We start from the raw sequence: 20034 nt of genomic DNA, 5'->3' as shown, positions 1-20034 counted from the left end.
TGAAGTATCTGTAAATTCTGTGAGCACACAAAAAAATGGTCACTATAGCAACAGATTAAATGAAGTGCTACAATTTAGGAGTATCAACAACATTAAAAAACATTCAAGAAGTATTTAGATAGCAAGAGCAGTTGAATGTTTACTTATTAAGAGATTATTTTATAGAGTGGAAAAAAATGTCTTCATGAAGCCTAATTTGTTGAACTCACTGATATAAGTTGCATTCTGGAAGGTGGTTTGAGTGGTCGTGAATTGAGGAGACAATTGCTTCTTGACGGCACCAAGGACATCATCCTCAGTGGGGACTGGTGTTTTGACCTTGAATATCAGTTTAACAAAAACTCCCACTGTGCCGAATCTAAGAGAAAATAATAATACATGGAAAATTACATTTCCTAAAGAAAATGTGTGTACTTGCTAGCTTGTCTTAAAGTAATCATGGTTGTAAAATAAGTTACAGGATTGGTAGTCACTGTAGTAGTAATGGTAGTGACTGGTTATAATTGGAAAAAGAAAGTTGATGGAAAGATTAATTGATGGATATGATAGGAAAGGATAGCCTGAACATATGAAAGTTGGTTCGGTCTCTCTAGCTTGAACCCTTCAAGAGTTAATATTATTTTTGGTGGGTTATTATATGCTAATTTATACTAATTTAAATTGTTTTAGTTTAGAACGTTTAGAAAATGTTAAAATAATTAGAAAAAGTATGTAAGAAATCTAGTGGTCTGCCTTCAGCAAGCACATTAATTATAATGGATTGGATTTATATTAAGCCTTTTGACCGATTGCTGCACTCAAAGAGCTTTTCTAAAGAAAGGTTGACATTTTGGATGCTTTTAATGAAAACATCAGTAGTTAACGACACAAGCATGGATATACATGGTTCATTGTTGCAAAGGTTCCTTTTTGACAAAGCGTTACTTGAATTGTATGAAAATATTATAATAAATTATCTTGCTTACCTAGTTGTTGATGTTACTGAAGTCAAAAGGGTAGGAAGTGGTGTGGTGTTGGTAGTTGTTGTTGGGGCAACAGTGGTGGTCAGGAGACCTGGAATAGAAATGGAAATACATTTTAGAGGGATTATGAACTTGTAATATGTCATATAACATTGATATATAAGTGTTTTCGAGATTGAGTATTATACACGTTACATGGTGTTTGATAACTCACTGTCATAAATAAACATAGAAATGACAACCGTATGGTAACAAAAGCAGCATACCTGAGACTTTTAAGACTTCCTGTAGAAAACCACTAGGGTGGTTGACATCTTCCTCTTTGTATACATACGTCACGTTTGCCATGATTTCAGTGCCATCAACACTGTGGACGTAAAAATGGGTTTTGTGCGAGAGTTAAACATGTTCCCTTCATCCTGTTTAGCTGTACAAGCAGCAGCTAAATGAAATCTGCAGAAATTCTAAAGAGTGCAGTTGAGAAAGATGGGTTGGTTCAAGGTTATGACGTTGTACTTACATGAGGTTGGCATTGGGAAATTTAAACTGTTTGCCATCTGGTTCACTGAGAACCTTTTGGAGCTAAAAGGGGACAAAATATCAAGTTGTTAATTACTATCATGACCTGAACATGACCATGGATGTATCTTATGTGTAGAAGTACAGTATCTTACTAGTCTGTTAATTGAATCCTGTATCTGGGTTTTGGTCTCATTGGTGAGTGTGAGTCTATTACTTAGAGACTCCTGCGTTACATTGGTTATTTTGAAACCAAGGTCGATGGCAAATGAAGTATCTGTAAGTTCTGTGAGCACACAAAAAAATGGTCACTATAGCAACAGATCAAATGAAGTGCTACAATTTAGGAGTATCAACAACATTAAAAAACATTCAAGAAGTATTTAGATAGCAAGAGCAGTTGAATGTTTACTTATTAAGAGATTATTTTATAGAGTGGAAAAAATGTCTTCATGAAGCCTAATTTGTTGAACTCACTGATATAAGTTGCATTCTGGAAGGTGGTTTGAGTGGTCGTGAATTGAGGAGACAATTGATTCTTGACGGCACCAAGGACATCATCCTCAGTGGGGACTGGTGTTTTGACCTTGAATATCAGTTTAACAAAAACTCCCACTGTGCCGAATCTAAGAGAAAATAATAATACATGGAAAATTATATTTCCTAAAGAAAATGTGTGTACTTGCTAGCTTGTCTTAAAGTAATCATGGTTGTAAAATAAGTTACAGGATTGGTAGTCACTGTAGTAGTAATGGTAGTGACTGGTTATAATTGGAAAAAGAAAGTCGATGGAAAGATTAATTGATGAATATGATAGGAAAGGATAGCCTGAACATATGAAAGTTGGTTCGGTCTCTCTAGCTTGAACGGTTCAAGAGTTAATATTATTTTTGGTGGGTTATTATATGCTCATTTATACTAATTTAAATTGTTTTAGTTTAGAACGTTTAGAAAATTTAAAATAATTAGAAAAAGTATGTAAGAAATCTAGTGGTCTTGCCTTCAGCAAGCACATTAATTATAATGGATTGGATTTATATTAAGCCTTTTGACCGATTGCTGCACTCAGAGCTTTTCTAAAGAAAGGTTGACATTTTGGATGCTTTTAATGAAAACATCAGTAGTTAACGACACAAGCATGGATATACATGGTTCATTGTTGCAAAGGTTTCTTGTTTGACAAAGTGTTAATTGAATTGTATGAAAACATTATAACAATTGATCTTGCTTACCTAGTTGTTGATGTCACTGAAGTCAAAAGGGTAGGAAGTGGTGTGGTGTTGGTAGTTGTTGTTGGGGCAACAGTGGTGGTCAGGAGACCTAGAATAGAGATGGAAATACATTTTAGAGGGATTATAAACTTGTAATATGTCATATAACATTGATATATAAGTGTTTTCGAGATTGAGTATTATACACGTTACATGGTGTTTGATAACACACTGTCATAAATAAACATAGAAATGACAACCGTATGGTAACAAAAGCAGCATACCTGAGACTTTTAAGACTTCCTGTAGAAAACCACTAGGGTGGTTGACATCTTCCTCTTTGTATACATACGTCACGTTTGCCGTGATTTCAGTGCCATCAACACTGTGGACGTAAAAATGGGTTTTGTGCGAGAGTTAAACATGTTCCCTTCATCCTGTTTAGCTGTACAAGCAGCAGCTAAATGAAATCTGCAGAAATTCTAAAGAGTGCAGTTGAGAAAGATGGTTTGGTTCAAGGTTATGACGTTGTACTTACATGAGGTTGGCATTGGGAAATTTAAACTGTTTGCCATCTGGTTCACTGAGAACCTTTTGGAGCTAAAAGGGGACAAAAATCAAGTTGTTAATTACTATCATGACCTGAACATGACCATGGATGTATCTTATGTGTAGAAGTACAGTATCTTACTAGTCTGTTAATTGAATCCTGTATCTGGGTTTTGGTCTCATTGGTGAGTGTGAGTCTATTACTTAGAGACTCCTGCGTTACATTGGTTATTTTGAAACCAAGGTCGATGGCAAATGAAGTATCTGTAAGTTCTGTGAGCACACAAAAAAATGGTCACTATAGCAACAGATCAAATGAAGTGCTACAATTTAGGAGTATCAACAACATTAAAAAACATTCAAGAAGTATTTAGATAGCAAGAGCAGTTGAATGTTTACTTATTAAGAGATTATTTTATAGAGTGGAAAAAATGTCTTCATGAAGCCTAATTTGTTGAACTCACTGATATAAGTTGCATTCTGGAAGGTGGTTTGAGTGGTCGTGAATTGAGGAGACAATTGCTTCTTGACGGCACCAAGGACATCATCCTCAGTGGGGACTGGTGTTTTGACCTTGAATATCAGTTTAACAAAAACTCCCACTGTGCCGAATCTAAGAGAAAATAATAATACATGGAAAATTACATTTCCTAAAGAAAATGTGTGTACTTGCTAGCATGTCTTAAAGTAATCATGGTTGTAAAATAAGTTACAGGATTGGTAGTCACTGTAGTAGTAATGGTAGTGACTGGTTATAATTGGAAAAAGAAAGTTGATGGAAAGATTAATTGATGGATATGATAGGAAAGGATAGCCTGAACATATGAAAGTTGGTTCGGTCTCTCTAGCTTGAACGGTTCAAGAGTTAATATTATTTTTGGTGGGTTATTATATGCTAATTTATACTCATTTAAATTGTTTTAGTTTAGAACGTTTAGAAAATGTTAAAATAATTAGAAAAAGTATGTAAGAAATCTAGTGGTCTCTCCTTCAGCAAGCACATTAATTATAATGGATTGGATTTATATTAAGCCTTTTGACCGATTGCTGCACTCAAAGAGCTTTTCTAAAGAAAGGTTGACATTTTGGATGCTTTTAATGAAAACATCAGTAGTTAACGACACAAGCATGGATATACATGGTTCATTGTTGCAAAGGTTCCTTGTTTGACAAAGCGTTACTTGAATTGTATGAAAATATTATAATAAATTATCTTGCTTACCTAGTTGTTGATGTTACTGAAGTCAAAAGGGTAGGAAGTGGTGTGGTGTTGGTAGTTGTTGTTGGGGCAACAGTGGTGGTCAGGAGACCTGGAATATAAATGGAAATACATTTTAGAGGGATTATGAACTTGTAATATGTCATATAACATTGATATATAAGTGTTTTCGAGATTGAGTATTATACACGTTACATGGTGTTTGATAACTCACTGTCATAAATAAACATAGAAATGACAACCGTATGGTAACAAAAGCAGCATACCTGAGACTTTTAAGACTTCCTGTAGAAAACCACTAGGGTGGTTGACATCTTCCTCTTTGTATACATACGTCACGTTTGCCATGATTTCAGTGCCATCAACACTGTGGACGTAAAAATGGGTTTGTGCGAGAGTTAAACATGTTCCCTTCATCCTGTTTAGCTGTACAAGCAGCAGCTAAATGAAATCTGCAGAAATTCTAAAGAGTGCAGTTGAGAAAGATGGGTTGGTTCAAGGTTATGACGTTGTACTTACATGAGGTTGGCATTGGGAAATTTAAACTGTTTGCCATCTGGTTCACTGAGAACCTTTTGGAGCTAAAAGGGGACAAAATATCAAGTTGTTAATTACTATCATGACCTGAACATGACCATGGATGTATCTTATGTGTAGAAGTACAGTATCTTACTAGTCTGTTAATTGAATCCTGTATCTGGGTTTTGGTCTCATTGGTGAGTGTGAGTCTATTACTTAGAGACTCCTGCGTTACATTGGTTATTTTGAAACCAAGGTCGATGGCAAATGAAGTATCTGTAAGTTCTGTGAGCACACAAAAAAATGGTCACTATAGCAACAGATCAAATGAAGTGCTACAATTTAGGAGTATCAACAACATTAAAAAACATTCAAGAAGTATTTAGATAGCAAGAGCAGTTGAATGTTTACTTATTAAGAGATTATTTTATAGAGTGGAAAAAAATGTCTTCATGAAGCCTAATTTGTTGAACTCACTGATATAAGTTGCATTCTGGAAGGTGGTTTGAGTGGTCGTGAATTGAGGAGACAATTGATTCTTGACGGCACCAAGGACATCATCCTCAGTGGGGACTGGTGTTTTGACCTTGAATATCAGTTTAACAAAAACTCCCACTGTGCCGAATCTAAGAGAAAATAATAATACATGGAAAATTACATTTCCTAAAGAAAATGTGTGTACTTGCTAGCTTGTCTTAAAGTAATCATGGTTGTAAAATAAGTTACAGGATTGGTAGTCACTGTAGTAGTAATGGTAGTGACTGGTTATAATTGGAAAAAGAAAGTCGATGGAAAGATTAATTGATGAATATGATAGGAAAGGATAGCCTGAACATATGAAAGTTGGTTCGGTCTCTCTAGCTTGAACGGTTCAAGAGTTAATATTATTTTTGGTGGGTTATTATATGCTCATTTATACTAATTTAAATTGTTTTAGTTTAGAACGTTTAGAAAAATTTAAAATAATTAGAAAAAGTATGTAAGAAATCTAGTGGTCTTGCCTTCAGCAAGCACATTAATTATAATGGATTGGATTTATATTAAGCCTTTTGACCGATTGCTGCACTCAAAGAGCTTTTCTAAAGAAAGGTTGACATTTTGGATGCTTTTAATGAAAACATCAGTAGTTAACGACACAAGCATGGATATACATGGTTCATTGTTGCAAAGGTTCCTTGTTTGACAAAGTGTTAATTGAATTGTATGAAAACATTATAACAATTGATCTTGCTTACCTAGTTGTTGATGTCACTGAAGTCAAAAGGGTAGGAAGTGGTGTGGTGTTGGTAGTTGTTGTTGGGGCAACAGTGGTGGTCAGGAGACCTAGAATAGAAATGGAAATACATTTTAGAGGGATTATAAACTTGTAATATGTCATATAACATTGATATATAAGTGTTTTCGAGATTGAGTATTATACACGTTACATGGTGTTTGATAACACACTGTCATAAATAAACATAGAAATGACAACCGTATGGTAACAAAAGCAGCATACCTGAGACTTTTAAGACTTCCTGTAGAAAACCACTAGGGTGGTTGACATCTTCCTCTTTGTATACATACGTCACGTTTGCCGTGATTTCAGTGCCATCAACACTGTGGACGTAAAAATGGGTTTTGTGCGAGAGTTAAACATGTTCCCTTCATCCTGTTTAGCTGTACAAGCAGCAGCTAAATGAAATCTGCAGAAATTCTAAAGAGTGCAGTTGAGAAAGATGGTTTGGTTCAAGGTTATGACGTTGTACTTACATGAGGTTGGCATTGGGAAATTTAAACTGTTTGCCATCTGGTTCACTGAGAACCTTTTGGAGCTAAAAGGGGACAAAACATCAAGTTGTTAATTACTATCATGACCTGAACATGACCATGGATGTATCTTATGTGTAGAAGTACAGTATCTTACTAGTCTGTTAATTGAATCCTGTATCTGGGTTTTGGTCTCATTGGTGAGTGTGAGTCTATTACTTAGAGACTCCTGCGTTACATTGGTTATTTTGAAACCAAGGTCGATGGCAAATGAAGTATCTGTAAGTTCTGTGAGCACACAAAAAAATGGTCACTATAGCAACAGATCAAATGAAGTGCTACAATTTAGGAGTATCAACAACATTAAAAAACATTCAAGAAGTATTTAGATAGCAAGAGCAGTTGAATGTTTACTTATTAAGAGATTATTTTATAGAGTGGAAAAAAATGTCTTCATGAAGCCTAATTTGTTGAACTCACTGATATAAGTTGCATTCTGGAAGGTGGTTTGAGTGGTCGTGAATTGAGGAGACAATTGATTCTTGACGGCACCAAGGACATCATCCTCAGTGGGGACTGGTGTTTTGACCTTGAATATCAGTTTAACAAAAACTCCCACTGTGCCGAATCTAAGAGAAAATAATAATACATGGAAAATTACATTTCCTAAAGAAAATGTGTGTACTTGCTAGCATGTCTTAAAGTAATCATGGTTGTAAAATAAGTTACAGGATTGGTAGTCACTGTAGTAGTAATGGTAGTGACTGGTTATAATTGGAAAAAGAAAGTTGATGGAAAGATTAATTGATGGATATGATAGGAAAGGATAGCCTGAACATATGAAAGTTGGTTCGGTCTCTCTAGCTTGAACAGTTCAAGAGTTAATATTATTTTTGGTGGGTTATTATATGATAATTTAATACTCATACAACGACACAAGCATGGATATACATGGATATACACGGTTCATTGTTGCAACGATTCCATGATTGACAGTGTTATTTGAATTGTATGAAATAATTACACTAAATGATCTTGTATACCTAGTTGTTGATATCATAGAAGTTGAGTTATAAGTTGTAGTTCTGGATGTTGATGTTGGAAGTACAATTGAGATTGTACTTGAAGGTGATGCAGTTTTAGTCGTTGTTGTAGGATGAGAACTGCCAGTTGTGGTGATGGTTGTAAGACCTACAGAATTCATTGATATAATAGTGGTTGTAGGACCAACTATTGTTGTCATAGGATTTACAGTCATTGAAAGAGCTGTTGTAGTTGTTGTAGAAGGGGCTGCACTGGTTGTCGTTGTAGGGTCTGCAGTCCTAGTAGTTGTAGGAGTAGGTTCTGTTGTAGTAGGTTCTGGAGTTATAGTGGTCGTAGGAGCAGCAGTTAGTGTAATTAGGGCTGCATTGGCTGTCGTAGGGGCAGCTTCTGTGGTTGAAGTAGATGCTAATGTTGTTGTAGGATCTGCAGTTGTCGTGGGTGCTACAGTTGTTGTAGATGTTGTGGTTGTCGTAGGGGCTGAAGTTGTAGTTGTTGTAGAAGGTGTTGCAGTCGCAATTGTTGTAAGAATAGCAGTTGTTATTGCAGGAGCTGCAGTGGTTGTTGCAATAGGTTCTGGAGTTGTAGTGGTCATTGGAGCAACAGTTGTTGTAGTTAGAGCTGCTGTGGTTGTCGTAGAGGCAGCTGCTGAGGTTGACGTGGAAGCTACAATTGTTGTAGCAGGAGCTGTAGTTGTGGTTGTTGTAGTAAGTACAGCAGGTGTAGTGGTCGTGGGAGCTACAGTTGTTGGAACTGCAGGTGTTGTAGTAGGTGTTGATGTTGTGGTTGTCGTAAGAGCAGAAGTTGAAGTTGTTGTAGAAGGTGCTGCAGTCACTGTGGTCGTAAGAACAGCAGTTGTTGTAGTAGGAGCTGCACTGGTTGTCGTAGTAGGTTGTGGAGTTGCAGTGGTCGTAGGAGCAGCAGTTGTTGTAGTTAGGGCTGCAATGGTTGTCGTAGATGCTAAAGTTGTTGTAGGAGCTGCAGTTATCGTGGGAGCTACAGTTGTTGGAGGTGCTGTTGTTGTGGTTGTCGTAGGAGCTGAATTTGTAGTTGTTGTAGCAGGAGCTGCAGTGGTTGTCGTAATAGGTTCTGGAGTTGTAGTGGTCGTTGGAGCAGCAGTTGTAGTTGTTGTGGAAGTTGCTGCAGTCACTGTGGTCGTAAGAACAGCAGTTGTTGTAGTAGGAGCTGCATTGGTTGTCGTAGTAGGTTGTGGAGTTGCAGTGGTAGTAGGAGCAGCAGTTATTGTAGTTAGGGCTGCAGTGGTTGTCGAAGATGCTAAAGCTGTTGTAGGAGCAGCAGTTGTTGTAGTTAGGGCTGCAGCGGCTGTCATGGGGGTAGCTTCTGTGGTTGAAATAGATGCTAAAGTTGTTGTAGGAGCTGCAGTTGTCATGGGAGCTACAGTTGTTGTTGGTGTTGCTGTTGTGGTTGTCGTAGGAGCTGAACTAGTAGTTGTAGCAGGAGCTGCAGTGGTTGTCGTAGAGGGAGCTGCTGAGGTTGACGTAGAAGCTACAATTGTTGTAGCAGGAGCTGTAGTTGTGGTTGTTGTAGTAAGTACAGCAGGTGGAGGGGTCGTGGTAGCTACAGTTGTAGGAACTGCAGGAGTTGTAGTAGGTGCTGTTGTTGTGGTTGTCGTAAGAGCAGAAGTTGTAGTTGTTGTAGAAGGTGCTGCAGTCGTTGTGGTAGTTAGAACAGGAGTTGTTGTAATAGGAGCTGCACTGGTTGTCGTAGTAGGTTCTGGAGTTGTAGTGGTCGTAGGAGCAGAAGCTGTTGTCGTTAGGGCTGCAGCGGCTGTCGTAGGGGCAGCTTCTGTGGTTGTCGTAGATGCTAAAGTTGTTGTAGGAGCTGCTGTTGTCGTGGGAGCTACAGTTGTTGTAGGTGTTGCTGTTGTGGTTGTCGTAGGAGCTGAAGTAGTAGTTGTTGTAGTAGGAGCTGCGGTGGTTGTCGTAATAGGTTCTGGAGTTGCACTGGTAGTAGGAGCAGCAGTTGTTGTAGTTAGGGCTGCAGTGGTTGTCGTAGATGCTAAAGTTGTTGTAGGAGCTGCAGTTGTCGTGGGAGCTACAGTTGTTGTAGGTGCTGTTGTTGTGGTTGTCGTAGGAGCTGAAGTTGTAGTTGTTGTAGCAGGAGCTGCAGTGGTTGTCGTAATAGGTTCTGGAGTTGTAGTGGTCATAGGAGCAGCAGTTGTTGTCGTTAGCGCTGCAGTGGCTGTCGTAGGGGCAGCTTCTGTGGTTGAAGTAGAAGCTGCAGTTGTCGTGGGAGCTACAGTTGTTGTAGGTGCTGTTGTTGTGGTTGTTGTAGTAAGTATAGCAGGTGGAGTGGTCGTGGAAGCTACAGTTGTAGGAACTGCAGGAGTTGTAGTAGGTGCCGTTGTTATGGTTGTCGTAGGAGCTGAAGTTGTAGTTGTTGTAGTAGGAGCTGCACTGGTTGTCGTAGATGCTAAAGTTGTTGTAGGAGCTGCAGTTGTCATGGGAGCTACAGTTGTTGTTGGTGTTGCTGTTGTGGTTGTCGTAGGAGCTGAACTAGTAGTTGTAGCAGGAGCTGCAGTGGTTGTCGTAGAGGGAGCTGCTGAGGTTGACGTAGAAGCTACAATTGTTGTAGCAGGAGCTGTAGTTGTGGTTGTCGTAGGAGCTGAAGTTGTAGTTGTTGTAGCAGGAGCTGCAGTGGTTGTCGTAATAGGTTCTGGAGTTGTACTGGTCGTTGGAACAGCAGTGGTTGTAGTTAGAGCTTCTATGGTTGTCGTAGAGGCAGCTGCTGTGGTTGACGTAGGAGCTACAGATGTTGTATCAGGAGCTGTAGTTGTGATTGTTGTAGTAAGTACAGCAGGTGGAGTGGTCGTGGTAGCTACAGTTGTAGGAACTGCAGGAGTTGTAGTAGGTGCCGTTGTTATGGTTGTCGTAGGAGCTGAAGTTGTAGTTGAAGTAGAAGGTGCTGCAGTCACTGTGGTCGTAAGAACAGCAGTTGTTGTAGTAGGAGCTGCACTGGTTGTCGTAGTAGGTTGTGGAGTTGCAGTGGTCGTAGGAGCAGCAGTTGTTGTAGTTAGGGCTGCAATGGTTGTCGTAGATGCTAAAGTTGTTGTAGGAGCTGCAGTTGTGGTGGGAGCTACAGTTGTTGTAGGTGCTGTTGTTGTGGTTGTCGTAGGATCTGAAGTTGTAGTTGTTGTAGCAGGAGCTGCAGTGGTTGTCGTAATAGGTTCTGGAGTTGTAGTGGTCGTTGGAGCAGCAGTGGTTGTAGTTAGGGCTGCAATGGTTGTCGTAGATGCTAAAGTTGTTGTAGGAGCTGCAGTTGTCGTGGGAGCTACAGTTGTTGTAGGTGCTGTTGTTGTGGTTGTCGTAGGAGCTGAAGTTGTAGTTGTTGTAACAGGAGCTGCAGTGGTTGTCGTAATAGGTTCTGGAGTTGTAGTGGTCGTTGGAGCAGCAGTGGTTGTAGTTAGAGCTTCTATGGTTGTCGTAGAGGCAGCAGCTGTGGTTGACGTAGGAGCTACAGTTGTTGTATCAGGAGCTGTAGTTGTGATTGTTGTAGTAAGTACAGCAGGTGGAGTGGTCGTGGTAGCTGCAGTTGTAGGAACTGCAGGAGTTGTAGTAGGTGCCGTTGTTATGGTTGTCGTAGGAGCTGAAGTTGTAGTTGATGTAGAAGTTGCTGCAGTCACTGTGGTCGTAATAACAGCAGTTGTTGTAGTAGGAGCTGCACTGGTTGTCGTAGTAGGTTGTGGAGTTGCAGTGGTCGTAGGAGCAGCAGTTGTTGTAGTTAGGGCTGCAATGGTTGTCGTAGATGCTAAAGTTGTTGTAGGAGCTGCAGTTGTCGTGGGAGCTACAGTTGTTGTAGGTGCTGTTGTGGTTGTCGTAGGAGCTGAAGTTGTAGTTGTTGTAGCAGGAGCTGCAGTGGTTGTCGTAATAGATTCTGGAGTTGTAGTGGTCGTTGGAGCAGCAGTGGTTGTAGTTAGAGCTTCTATGGTTGTCGTAGAGGCAGCAGCTGTGGTTGACGTAGGAGCTACAGTTGTTGTATCAGGAGCTGTAGTTGTGATTGTTGTAGTAAGTACAGCAGGTGGAGTGTTCGTGGTAGCTACAGTTGTAGGAACTGCAGGAGTTGTAGTAGGTGCCGTTGTTATGGTTGTCGTAGGAGCTGAAGTTGTAGTTGTTGTAGAAGGTTCTGCAGTCACTGTGGTTGTAAGAACAGCAGTTGTTGTAGTAGGAGCTGCACTGGTTGTCGTAGTAGGTTGTGGAGTTGCAGTGGTCGTAGGAGCAGCAGTTGTTGTAGTTAGGGCTGCAATGGTTGTCGTAGATGCTAAAGTTGTTGTAGGAGCTGCAGTTGTCGTGGGAGCTACAGTTGTTGTAGGTGCTGTTGTTGTGGTTGTCGTAGGATCTGAAGTTGTAGTTGTTGTAGCAGGAGCTGCAGTGGTTGTCGTAATAGGTTCTGGAGTTGTAGTGGTCGTTGGAGCAGCAGTGGTTGTAGTTAGAGCTTCTATGGTTGTCGTAGAGGCAGCAGCTGTGGTTGACGTAGGAGCTACAGTTGTTGTATCAGGACCTGTAGTTGTGATTGTTGTAGTAAGTACAGCAGGTGGAGTGGTCGTGGTAGCTGCAGTTGTAGGAACTGCAGGAGTTGTAGTAGGTGCCGTTGTTATGGTTGTCGTAGGACCTGAAGTTGTAGTTGATGTAGAAGGTGCTGCAGTCACTGTGGTCGTAAGAACAGCAGTTGTTGTTGTAGTAGGAGCTGCACTGGTTGTCGTAGTAGGTTGTGGAGTTGCAGTGGTCGTAGGAGCAGCAGTTGTTGTAGTTAGGGCTGCAATAGTTGTCGTAGATGCTAAAGTTGTTGTAGGAGCTGCAGTTGTTGTAGGTGCTGTTGTTGTGGTTGTCGTAGGAGCTGAAGTTGTAGTTGTTGTAGCAGGAGCTGCAGTGGTTGTCGTAATAGGTACTGGAGTTGTAGTGGTCGTTGGACCAGCAGTGGTTGTAGTAGAGGCAGCTGCTGTGGTTGACGTAGGAGATACAGATGTTGTATCAGGAGCTGTAGTTGTGATTGTTGTAGTAAGTACAGCAGGCGGAGTGGTCGTGGTAGCTACAGTTGTAGGAACTGCAGGAGTTGTAGTAGGTGCCGTTGTTATGGTTGTCGTAGGAGCTGAAGTTGTAGTTGATGTAGAAGGTGCTGCAGTCACTGTGGTCGTAAGAACAGCAGTTGTTGTAGTAGGAGCTGCACTGGTTGTCGTAGTAGGTTGTGGAGTTGCAGTGGTCGTAGGAGCAGCAGTTGTTGTAGTTAGGGCTGCAATGGTTGTCGTAGATGCTAAAGTTGTTGTAGGAGCTGCAGTTGTTGTAGGTGCTGTTGTTGTGGTTGTCGTAGGAGCTGCAGTCACTGTGGTTGTAAGAACAGCAGTTGTTGTAGTAGGAGCTGCACTGGTTGTCGTAGTAGGTTGTGGAGTTGCAGTGGTCGTAGGAGCAGCAGTTGTTGTAGTTAGGGCTGCAATGGTTGTCGTAGATGCTAAAGTTGTTGTAGGAGCTGCAGTTGTCGTGGGAGCTACAGTTGTTGTAGGTGCTGTTGTGGTTGTCGTAGGATCTGAAGTTGTAGTTGTTGTAGCAGGAGCTGCAGTGGTTGTCGTAATAGGTTCTGGAGTTGTAGTGGTCGTTGGAGCAGCAGTGGTTGTAGTTAGAGCTTCTATGGTTGTCGTAGAGGCAGCAGCTGTGGTTGACGTAGGAGCTACAGTTGTTGTATCAGGAGCTGTAGTTGTGATTGTTGTAGTAAGTACAGCAGGTGGAGTGTTCGTGGTAGCTACAGTTGTAGGAACTGCAGGAGTTGTAGTAGGTGCCGTTGTTATGGTTGTCGTAGGAGCTGAAGTTGTAGTTGTTGTAGAAGGTTCTGCAGTCACTGTGGTTGTAAGAACAGCAGTTGTTGTAGTAGGAGCTGCACTGGTTGTCGTAGTAGGTTGTGGAGTTGCAGTGGTCGTAGGAGCAGCAGTTGTTGTAGTTAGGGCTGCAATGGTTGTCGTAGATGCTAAAGTTGTTGTAGGAGCTGCAGTTGTCGTGGGAGCTACAGTTGTTGTAGGTGCTGTTGTTGTGGTTGTCGTAGGATCTGAAGTTGTAGTTGTTGTAGCAGGAGCTGCAGTGGTTGTCGTAATAGGTTCTGGAGTTGTAGTGGTCGTTGGAGCAGCAGTGGTTGTAGTTAGAGCTTCTATGGTTGTCGTAGAGGCAGCAGCTGTGGTTGACGTAGGAGCTACAGTTGTTGTATCAGGAGCTGTAGTTGTGATTGTTGTAGTAAGTACAGCAGGTGGAGTGGTCGTGGTAGCTGCAGTTGTAGGAACTGCAGGAGTTGTAGTAGGTGCCGTTGTTATGGTTGTCGTAGGACCTGAAGTTGTAGTTGATGTAGAAGGTGCTGCAGTCACTGTGGTCGTAAGAACAGCAGTTGTTGTAGTAGGAGCTGCACTGGTTGTCGTAGTAGGTTGTGGAGTTGCAGTGGTCGTAGGAGCAGCAGTTGTTGTAGTTAGGGCTGCAATGGTTGTCGTAGATGCTAAAGTTGTTGTAGGAGCTGCAGTTGTTGTAGGTGCTGTTGTTGTGGTTGTCGTAGGAGCTGAAGTTGTAGTTGTTGTAGCAGGAGCTGCAGTGGTTGTCGTAATAGGTACTGGAGTTGTAGTGGTCGTTGGACCAGCAGTGGTTGTAGTTAGAGCTTCTATGGTTGTCGTAGAGGCAGCTGCTGTGGTTGACGTAGGAGCTACAGATGTTGTATCAGGAGCTGTAGTTGTGATTGTTGTAGTAAGTACAGCAGGTGGAGTGGTCGTGGTAGCTACAGTTGTAGGAACTGCAGGAGTTGTAGTAGGTGCCGTTGTTATGGTTGTCGTAGGAGCTGAAGTTGTAGTTGATGTAGAAGGTGCTGCAGTCACTGTGGTCGTAAGAACAGCAGTTGTTGTAGTAGGAGCTGCACTGGTTGTCGTAGTAGGTTGTGGAGTTGCAGTGGTCGTAGGAGCAGCAGTTGTTGTAGTTAGGGCTGCAATGGTTGTCGTAGATGCTAAAGTTGTTGTAGGAGCTGCAGTTGTTGTAGGTGCTGTTGTTGTGGTTGTCGTAGGAGCTGAAGTTGTAGTTGTTGTAGCAGGAGCTGCAGTGGTTGTCGTAATAGGTACTGGAGTTGTAGTGGTCGTTGGAGCAGCAGTGGTTGTAGTTAGAGCTTCTATGGTTGTCGTAGAGGCAGCTGCTGTGGTTGACGTAGGAGCTACAGTTGTTGTATCAGGAGCTGTAGTTGTGATTGTTGTAGTAAGTACAGCAGGCGGAGTGGTCGTGGTAGCTACAGTTGTAGGAACTGCAGGAATTGTAGTAGGTGCCGTTGTTATGGTTGTCGTAGAAGCTGAAGTTGTAGTTGTTGTAGAAGGTTCTGCAGTCACTGTGGTCGTAAGAACAGCAGTTGTTGTAGTAGGAGCTGCACTGGTTGTCGTAGTAGGTTGTGGAGTTGCAGTGGTCGTAGGAGCAGCAGTTGTTGTAGTTAGGGCTGCAATGGTTGTCGTAGATGCTAAAGTTGTTGTAGGAGCTGCAGTTGTCGTGGGAGCTACAGTAGTTGTAGGTGCTGTTGTTGTGGTTGTCGTAGGATCTGAAGTTGTAGTTGTTGTAGCAGGAGCTGCAGTGGTTGTCGTAATAGGTTCTGGAGTTGTAGTGGTCGTTGGAGCAGCAGTGGTTGTAGTTAGAGCTTCTATGGTTGTCGTAGAGGCAGCTGCTGTGGTTGACGTAGGAGCTACAGTTGTTGTATCAGGAGCTGTAGTTGTGATTGTTGTAGTAAGTACAGCAGGTGGAGTGGTCGTGGTAGCTACAGTTGTAGGAACTGCAGGAGTTGTAGTAGGTGTCGTTGTTATGGTTGTCGTAGGAGCTGAAGTTGTAGTTGTTGTAGAAGGTTCTGCAGTCACTGTGGTTGTAAGAACAGCAGTTGTTGTAGTAGGAGCTGCACTGGTTGTCGTAGTAGGTTGTGGAGTTGCAGTGGTCGTAGGAGCAGCAGTTGTTGTAGTTAGGGCTGCAATGGTTGTCGTAGATGCTAAAGTTGTTGTAGGAGCTGCAGTTGTCGTGGGAGCTACAGTTGTTGTAGGTGCTGTTGTTGTGGTTGTCGTAGGATCTGAAGTTGTAGTTGTTGTAGCAGGAGCTGCAGTGGTTGTCGTAATAGGTTCTGGAGTTGTAGTGGTCGTTGGAGCAGCAGTGGTTGTAGTTAGAGCTTCTATGGTTGTCGTAGAGGCAGCAGCTGTGGTTGACGTAGGAGCTACAGTTGTTGTATCAGGAGCTGTAGTTGTGATTGTTGTAGTAAGTACAGCAGGTGGAGTGTTCGTGGTAGCTACAGTTGTAGGAACTGCAGGAGTTGTAGTAGGTGCCGTTGTTATGGTTGTCGTAGGAGCTGAAGTTGTAGTTGTTGTAGAAGGTTCTGCAGTCACTGTGGTTGTAAGAACAGCAGTTGTTGTAGTAGGAGCTGCACTGGTTGTCGTAGTAGGTTGTGGAGTTGCAGTGGTCATAGGAGCAGCAGTTGTTGTAGTTAGGGCTGCAATGGTTGTCGTAGATGCTAAAGTTGTTGTAGGAGCTGCAGTTGTCGTGGGAGCTACAGTTGTTGTAGGTGCTGTTGTTGTGGTTGTCGTAGGATCTGAAGTTGTAGTTGTTGTAGCAGGAGCTGCAGTGGTTGTCGTAATAGGTTCTGGAGTTGTAGTGGTCGTTGGAGCAGCAGTGGTTGTAGTTAGAGCTTCTATGGTTGTCGTAGAGGCAGCAGCTGTGGTTGACGTAGGAGCTACAGTTGTTGTATCAGGAGCTGTAGTTGTGATTGTTGTAGTAAGTACAGCAGGCGGAGTGGTCGTGGTAGCTGCAGTTGTAGGAACTGCAGGAGTTGTAGTAGGTGCCGTTGTTATGGTTGTCGTAGGACCTGAAGTTGTAGTTGATGTAGAAGGTACTGCAGTCACTGTGGTCGTAAGAACAGCAGTTGTTGTAGTAGGAGCTGCACTGGTTGTCGTAGTAGGTTGTGGAGTTGCAGTGGTCGTAGGAGCAGCAGTTGTTGTAGTTAGGGCTGCAATAGTTGTCGTAGATGCTAAAGTTGTTGTAGGAGCTGCAGTTGTTGTAGGTGCTGTTGTTGTGGTTGTCGTAGGAGCTGAAGTTGTAGTTGTTGTAGTAGGAGCTGCACTGGTTGTCGTAGTAGGTTGTGGAGTTGCAGTGGTCGTAGGAGCAGCAGTTGTTGTAGTTAGGGCTGCAATGGTTGTCGTAGATGCTAAAGTTGTTGTAGGAGCTGCAGTTGTCGTGGGAGCTACAGTTGTTGTAGGGTGCTGTTGTGGTTGTCGTAGGATCTGAAGTTGTAGTTGTTGTAGCAGGAGCTGCAGTGGTTGTCGTAATAGGTTCTGGAGTTGTAGTGGTCGTTGGAGCAGCAGTGGTTGTAGTTAGAGCTTCTATGGTTGTCGTAGAGGCAGCAGCTGTGGTTGACGTAGGAGCTACAGTTGTTGTATCAGGAGCTGTAGTTGTGATTGTTGTAGTAAGTACAGCAGGTGGAGTGTTCGTGGTAGCTACAGTTGTAGGAACTGCAGGAGTTGTAGTAGGTGCCGTTGTTATGGTTGTCGTAGGAGCTGAAGTTGTAGTTGTTGTAGAAGGTTCTGCAGTCACTGTGGTTGTAAGAACAGCAGTTGTTGTAGTAGGAGCTGCACTGGTTGTCGTAGTAGGTTGTGGAGTTGCAGTGGTCGTAGGAGCAGCAGTTGTTGTAGTTAGGGCTGCAATGGTTGTCGTAGATGCTAAAGTTGTTGTAGGAGCTGCAGTTGTCGTGGGAGCTACAGTTGTTGTAGGTGCTGTTGTTGTGGTTGTCGTAGGATCTGAAGTTGTAGTTGTTGTAGCAGGAGCTGCAGTGGTTGTCGTAATAGGTTCTGGAGTTGTAGTGGTCGTTGGAGCAGCAGTGGTTGTAGTTAGAGCTTCTATGGTTGTCGTAGAGGCAGCAGCTGTGGTTGACGTAGGAGCTACAGTTGTTGTATCAGGAGCTGTAGTTGTGATTGTTGTAGTAAGTACAGCAGGTGGAGTGGTCGTGGTAGCTGCAGTTGTAGGAACTGCAGGAGTTGTAGTAGGTGCCGTTGTTATGGTTGTCGTAGGACCTGAAGTTGTAGTTGATGTAGAAGGTGCTGCAGTCACTGTGGTCGTAAGAACAGCAGTTGTTGTAGTAGGAGCTGCACTGGTTGTCGTAGTAGGTTGTGGAGTTGCAGTGGTCGTAGGAGCAGCAGTTGTTGTAGTTAGGGCTGCAATGGTTGTCGTAGATGCTAAAGTTGTTGTAGGAGCTGCAGTTGTTGTAGGTGCTGTTGTTGTGGTTGTCGTAGGAGCTGAAGTTGTAGTTGTTGTAGCAGGAGCTGCAGTGGTTGTCGTAATAGGTACTGGAGTTGTAGTGGTCGTTGGACCAGCAGTGGTTGTAGTTAGAGCTTCTATGGTTGTCGTAGAGGCAGCTGCTGTGGTTGACGTAGGAGCTACAGATGTTGTATCAGGAGCTGTAGTTGTGATTGTTGTAGTAAGTACAGCAGGTGGAGTGGTCGTGGTAGCTACAGTTGTAGGAACTGCAGGAGTTGTAGTAGGTGCCGTTGTTATGGTTGTCGTAGGAGCTGAAGTTGTAGTTGATGTAGAAGGTGCTGCAGTCACTGTGGTCGTAAGAACAGCAGTTGTTGTAGTAGGAGCTGCACTGGTTGTCGTAGTAGGTTGTGGAGTTGCAGTGGTCGTAGGAGCAGCAGTTGTTGTAGTTAGGGCTGCAATGGTTGTCGTAGATGCTAAAGTTGTTGTAGGAGCTGCAGTTGTTGTAGGTGCTGTTGTTGTGGTTGTCGTAGGAGCTGAAGTTGTAGTTGTTGTAGCAGGAGCTGCAGTGGTTGTCGTAATAGGTTCTGGAGTTGTAGTGGTCGTTGGAGCAGCAGTGGTTGTAGTTAGAGCTTCTATGGTTGTCGTAGAGGCAGCTGCTGTGGTTGACGTAGGAGCTACAGTTGTTGTATCAGGAGCTGTAGTTGTGATTGTTGTAGTAAGTACAGCAGGTGGAGTGGTCGTGGTAGCTACAGTTGTAGGAACTGCAGGAGTTGTAGTAGGTGCCGTTGTTATGGTTGTCGTAGGAGCTGAAGTTGTAGTTGTTGTAGAAGGTTCTGCAGTCACTGTGGTCGTAAGAACAGCAGTTGTTGTAGTAGGAGCTGCACTGGTTGTCGTAGTAGGTTGTGGAGTTGCAGTGGTCGTAGGAGCAGCAGTTGTTGTAGTTAGGGCTGCAATGGTTGTCGTAGATGCTAAAGTTGTTGTAGGAGCTGCAGTTGTCATGGGAGCTACAGTAGTTGTAGGTGCTGTTGTTGTGGTTGTCGTAGGATCTGAAGTTGTAGTTGTTGTAGCAGGAGCTGCAGTGGTTGTCGTAATAGGTTCTGGAGTTGTAGTGGTCGTTGGAGCAGCAGTGGTTGTAGTTAGAGCTTCTATGGTTGTCGTAGAGGCAGCTGCTGTGGTTGACGTAGGAGCTACAGTTGTTGTATCAGGAGCTGTAGTTGTGATTGTTGTAGTAAGTACAGCAGGTGGAGTGGTCGTGGTAGCTACAGTTGTAGGAACTGCAGGAGTTGTAGTAGGTGCCGTTGTTATGGTTGTCGTAGGAGCTGAAGTTGTAGTTGTTGTAGAAGGTTCTGCAGTCACTGTGGTTGTAAGAACAGCAGTTGTTGTAGTAGGAGCTGCACTGGTTGTCGTAGTAGGTTGTGGAGTTGCAGTGGTCGTAGGAGCAGCAGTTGTTGTAGTTAGGGCTGCAATGGTTGTCGTAGATGCTAAAGTTGTTGTAGGAGCTGCAGTTGTCGTGGGAGCTACAGTTGTTGTAGGTGCTGTTGTTGTGGTTGTCGTAGGAGCTGAAGTTGTAGTTGTTGTAGCAGGAGCTGCAGTGGTTGTCGTAATAGGTTCTGGAGTTGTAGTGGTCGTTGGAGCAGCAGTGGTTGTAGTTAGAGCTTCTATGGTTGTCGTAGAGGCAGCTGCTGTGGTTGACGTAGGAGCTACAGTTGTTGTATCAGGAGCTGTAGTTGTGATTGTTGTAGTAAGTACAGCAGGTGGAGTGTTCGTGGTAGCTACAGTTGTAGGAACTGCAGGAGTTGTAGTAGGTGCCGTTGTTATGGTTGTCGTAGGAGCTGAAGTTGTAGTTGTTGTAGAAGGTTCTGCAGTCACTGTGGTTGTAAGAACAGCAGTTGTTGTAGTAGGAGCTGCACTGGTTGTCGTAGTAGGTTGTGGAGTTGCAGTGGTCGTAGGAGCAGCAGTTGTTGTAGTTAGGGCTGCAATGGTTGTCGTAGATGCTAAAGTTGTTGTAGGAGCTGCAGTTGTCGTGG

General features: G+C 42.9%; 1 protein-coding gene across 1 annotated transcript; it reads right to left on the bottom strand.

Annotated features, from left to right (window-relative positions):
* Positions 1–8050: 8050 nt before the first annotated feature.
* On the bottom strand, positions 8051–14835 carry LOC135572627 (probable serine/threonine-protein kinase clkA; the record flags this gene model as incomplete). The annotated part of the gene is made up of 5 exons (XM_065021052.1): positions 8051–8603; positions 9213–9650; positions 10287–10535; positions 12288–12478; positions 14131–14835. Coding segments are annotated over 5 exons (2136 nt in total), but the record flags the coding sequence as incomplete, so codon positions are not given.
* Positions 14836–20034: the final 5199 nt, after the last annotated feature.

The sequence above is a fragment of the Oncorhynchus nerka genome, linkage group LG7, assembly GCF_034236695.1.
Source record: "Oncorhynchus nerka isolate Pitt River linkage group LG7, Oner_Uvic_2.0, whole genome shotgun sequence".
Lineage (NCBI taxonomy): Eukaryota > Metazoa > Chordata > Actinopteri > Salmoniformes > Salmonidae > Oncorhynchus > Oncorhynchus nerka.
This window is presented reverse-complemented; position numbering and strand designations above follow the sequence as displayed.